At 41.8% G+C, this 5,266-nt stretch overlaps 1 protein-coding gene across 1 annotated transcript in view; it reads right to left on the reverse strand.

The window, feature by feature from the left end:
- Positions 1–5,266, reverse strand: part of LOC116078641 (hepatitis A virus cellular receptor 1 homolog) — a 14,041-nt gene that overhangs the window by 4,623 nt on the left and 4,152 nt on the right. Inside the window, exons 3-4 of the mRNA XM_031354001.1 lie at positions 4,416–4,562; positions 1,044–1,093 (exon numbers count right to left, since the gene is read on the reverse strand). Of these exons, the coding sequence (XP_031209861.1) occupies positions 1,044–1,093; positions 4,416–4,562 (197 nt within the window). The remainder of the gene's footprint in view (positions 1–1,043; positions 1,094–4,415; positions 4,563–5,266) is intronic.

Below are 5,266 nucleotides of genomic sequence, written 5' to 3' on the forward strand. Positions count from 1 at the left end.
CAATGCTGTGTGCTGCTGTGCATCGTTTTCAATGCACCGAGAGACAGCTTCACATCTTCAGAGTCCAGATTCTTCTACTACTTGTTTTGAACTTAACTCTAACTTGTTCCACCTTGCTACTACCATGGTTGTTTCACAGGCAACTCAAGGCAAGAAAAACCTCAGTATGAGGTCTGTTTTGTTTTATACCTAACCAGAGTCTGATCCCTTAGCCACGTGTGCATCATGGTTTCTGATATTTAACAGTATATGCAGATTCTTCCCATGTCTGCCAGACCACTGTATGCTCATATCAAATAAGGCATTACATTTTTTTTTTTTTTTTGAGTATCTGGCTAGGCAAGATGACACAGACCTGTCATCTCTGTACTCAGGAGGCTGAGGCAGGAAGATTAGGAGCTGCAGGCCAGCTTGAGTTACTAAATAAGGTGATGCCTCAAAGGGGGTGGGGACAGATATGGTAGCATCTATGACTATGCTTTCAGTACTTGGAAGATAGAGGCAGCACAATCTGAAGTTCAGGGTCATCCTCAGCTAGGTAGTAAGTTCAAGATCAGTTGGTTTAAATGAGACCCTGTCTCAAAACACAAATAAAAGAGTCTTACCATCAGCATCTACTTGTTATGTTCTGACTGTCCATAGGTAAGGCATACGGCTCCACAGAGAATAGTCAGTGGGTAGAAAAACAATATTAGGTGTTCCTAAATGAACTTCCTCAATTTAAATACCTATTTTAAGCATCAAACTACATATATATGCATATATATACATATATACATATATATATGCATTTATTGACAGGGTCTTATCACATAATGAAACTTGCCTACTGGTCCAGGCTGTCCTCAAAAATTTGACATCTTGCATTAACTTCTTGAGTCCAAAAATTAAGGGATAGACCACTAAATCTGATTCTCTTTTATTCTTCTTCTATTTTGACGCAAATGACTGTAGACTAATATTACAAACAATTTTTAAATACCATGTGCTTCCCAAAAGATATACAAGGGAGCATGGTCAACAAATTATGGAGGAATACTTACTGTGTTATTATTCCAAGAGTTGTCTGGGTATGTCACAGTGTTTTTCCAGTCTGGTAAACAGGAGGAAAAATTAATTGCAAATACAAGAATTTAGAATTTTTTTACTACATCTGTAAATAATATTCATAAGGCAAATATGTCCTATACCTTGTCAGGATTAAGGCTTAATATGGCAGTAGAGTCACTGAGCAGCAGGGTTTGAACATTTAAATTTTCATAGTATTTTGAATTGTCTATTTTGTAGCAAAGAATACATTGTTTTCATTGTTTCTGTGTGTCTATGAATGAAATACAGCATCCTCTTTCCACTGAGTATTTGGGGAATATAAGGATTATAACATTCTAACAAGAATCCCCTTAACTGCGTTTATATATGAAACAGATATGAGATGATTATATATTTCTAGGTTTTGCAAATGACAGACGACTCTGTTGGCAACCCCCCTCCCCAGGACCCATACATTGAGTGGAAATACTGCAGATCTATGGAAGTCCCTAAGAACTACCAAAGCTGGCATTGCTCTTTGGATGACTCCTAGTTTTCCACCCTTTCTATAGTCCAGTATTTATGCTTTACTCATTGGGAGAGCCCTTCCAAGCAGCCAAAGGCAATGACTAGGTTTAGCCAACATCTACAGTCTAGGCTCTGTTTGGCACTTAGGTCCTTAAGTAAGCCCTTCCATGGATCAGAGTAAGTGACTCAGTAGGGTGAAGTTGAATCAGACAAAATTTGAATTCAATGCTGATCACATCCATTAGCAAAGTGACCTTCCTTCGTCCTCAAGGTCCTGACATAAGCCCTTAGGAATGCATGCTTGAGCATTCAACATTGTGCTGGGAAACAAAGGTGATATTATTATTGTTATAACAATATCGAGGAGAGTGAATACTGTGGAGTTTACTTTAACAATATCATATCTCTAATGAGAAATGTTCAACAACTTGTCAAAAGAAATGTGGCAAAAAAAAAAAGAAATGTGGCTAGTATTGGTGGACGAACTGAAAGGTGGATAAATTGTATGTTTCCTAAGAGGAACTTTAGAGTTTTCCCAACCTAGCAGTGACATAAATTACCACAAAACAATCAATGAGATGGTGTATAAGATTCCGGTCAGGCACAGCTATCCAAGGCAGTTGATGGGCCATGTGATTACTTAAATCCCTTTCAGTCCTTATATTTCTTGCTTTTGGAAAACATTCACCAAGAGAGGGCTGATATGGGCACAGTAAGACTTAGCCCAGGAGCCTGAAGGCACAAGATCAAAGTGCCAGGAGTCTCAAGGAAACCAGAGACACACTTGCTCTGCTCTCTGCTTTGCTCTGGGGAGCATTACCTTGCTGAGGGTTAGGTGATGGGGCATTACAGAGAAAGATCTGCCCTCCATACTTCCTCTGACTCTCTCACACACCGCAACAGTGTACTGGGAAAATGTAGGGCACATGGAGATGGGGGAACCACAGATAACCATCTCCTGAGAATATTGAGTTACAAATGTGTACACCCAGACTCCCATTAGTTTCCTCTATCAGAAAAACAAAACAAAACAAAAAAAAAACAAGAACAACAACAACAACAACCACAAAACCCTATGAGGCTTCTTCTGCTTTACAGGATGGAGCTCTACTTCAGGGAATGGATGGGTTTTAGGAATGTTCAAGAACCTCTTGAACATAGATTGTTTCATTCCTAGATATAGAAGGTTTGACCTAACCTTTCCTTCAGGATTTCAAGCTTTTCCCCATCCTTAAGTCACATTACTACCCATTAATATTGAATCTGAACTCTTACTTGTGGGCAATTTGAAATATGAACCTCAGAGCTTTACTCAAATGCATGAGCAGGATAAACTGAAGGGACTGAGGTAGCAGAATAAACTCATTTTTGTTCTTAAGACTCCATTCTAGCCGGGCGGTGGTGGCGCACGCCTTTAATCCCAGCGCTTGGGAGGCAGAGGCAGGCGGATTTCTGAGTTCGAGGCCAGCCTGGTCTACAAAGTGAGTTCCAGGACAGCCAGGGCTACTCAGAGAAACCCTGTCTTGAAAAACAAAACAAAAAAAAAAGACTCCATTCTAAGTTAGCTTAGAGAGGCATGGCCCCCACCCTTGAGGTCTGAGAAAAATCATGAAATGTCCCTGGCAGTAGCAAAATAGACATAGCAGCTGCAGCTAGTGGATAACAACAGAGTGGACTTAGAAACAAGTCTTTCCCAGGTCAAGATGCTTTTTTGATGTAGGCTCCCTCCTTATGGTTTAACTAGGTGCTGTAAACCAATTAGCTTAAAGACCAACCTCTCATGTAATGCCAAGGCTTGGAAACCTCCCTGCTTGTGGTTTTTTTCCTTCATAAACCCTCTTCGCCTAGAACTGGGGATTTCTCTCCTATCCTGCTCCATCAGGAGGGTTTGTGACCCGAGCTCCAGCTTGAATAAAGATCTCTCATGTGCTTGGACTGGAGTTGTGGTTCTTGGTGGTCACTTTGTGGCTTTTGCAATCTGGACACAACAAAGTCATTTACCAAAGCCTTCAAATTTGATGTGAGTTTTTTCACCCCTTCCAAGGATATATTTTGCACTTTTCATGCAACATTAAAGAATTAAAAGATGTTTAGAGCAAAAACGTTACAAGGCTTCCACTGCCTCTTTTTAAAGGAGGGTATTCTGAAGCCTTTTCTTGTGAGTATGTGAAAACAGAACAAACCCTCCAAATATCTGCATCCATAACAAGAAGCCTGGCCATGGAGTTAGAAGAGCCGGCTTCTGACTCAAGTGAACAGGGACAGAGTCTCAGCCACTTTCTAGCTTCATAACCTCCACCATGAACTTTCTGACTCTGGGTCAGTTCCTGTCACTAACAATAGGGACAGACCACAGCTATATCAGACAGCTGTCTGAGAATGAACACTGTGTCAAAAAGCATGTAGACTCCTGCCCAGTGCTCAGGAAACACTAACCGTTAGCTTCACTGAACTATGGCCTCAGCTGTGTGAGACAATTTCAGAATGGACATAAAGGATCCACAGTGACCCTGTTCTCAATAATCCCTGTTTCTTCATCAGAAAGACATGCCCAGCTGGACCAGATTCCCACCATCCTCATCAGCTGCCCTAGGTCTATAATCCACCTACATCTGGCTACTAGTGAATCCCCTGGGAATCTAGTAAAGAGAGACAGGTGTCTTCCATCTTCAAGCTGTTACACAACCGTGGGTGAATACAGCTTGAGCCTGGAAAAATCACAGGCTTTGTGAAGCTGTTGTTCGGGACCCCGTTCAAAACTTTTCACCAATTGTAAGCTTATGATTTGACTCAGTGTCTGTGTGTCCTACCTTCTCTTATAAGAAGGACTCTGGACCCTGATACACCTTTGGTTTTACCTGGTTTGTGAGTCTGTGTGTGTGCTAGTGTTGGAGGCGTAGAGGGAGAGACTCGGGTTGAAGTTGTTGGTACATGTGTGGATCTTGTTGAAATAGTTGCCGGTCTTCCTGTAGTTGTAGGTCTTGTTGGTGGACTCGTGGAAATTTCTAGATATGGAAATCAAGATGAAAGCAATGATCAGTAAAGTAAGAAGAGAAAAGAGCTTCTACTGTTGTACCTGCAAGAGGCTTCCCCAGGTAGAGGCTCCTTTCCTGAACTCTCCTGAACTAGAATGTGGCAGAGTAAAGCAGTGGAGTAAAGCTCACCAATAGGAGGCAGCTGCGCTGATAATATGGATCAGAAAAGAGACCACGTTTCCATGGAAACACTATATGAATGGCAGGTATCAGATCTTCAGATCTCTCTAAGCATCTGTGAAACTGAGGAGGTGTAAGGGCCGGGACTCCTCTCAGCAATGACTGACTTCACCCACAGTTTCAAGCCCAGCATGCTCATTTCAGTCAGTTCTGAGAGGACACACAATATAGCCCTACATCTTAGCATGCAGATTCCATACAAGGCCCATCAGAAAGGGATTTACACATTTGGTAGAACACAGATACTGTGCTATGGCTTCTAAGAGAGACAGGATGAATATCTATTAACCAAAAAAGTGCTTGGGGGCAAGGAGTTACAGAATTAAAATCTTAACAATTTGGAATATTTGTGCTGGGCGATGGTGGTGCACGCCTTTAATCCCAGCACTTGGGATTCAGAGACAGGCGGATTTCTGAGTTCGAGGCCAGTCTGGTCTACAGAGTGAGTTCCAGGACAGCCAGAACTACACAGAGAAACCTTGTCTCGAAAAACC

Source organism: Mastomys coucha, unplaced genomic scaffold (assembly GCF_008632895.1).
Source record: "Mastomys coucha isolate ucsf_1 unplaced genomic scaffold, UCSF_Mcou_1 pScaffold5, whole genome shotgun sequence".
Classification (NCBI taxonomy): Eukaryota; Metazoa; Chordata; class Mammalia; order Rodentia; family Muridae; genus Mastomys; species Mastomys coucha.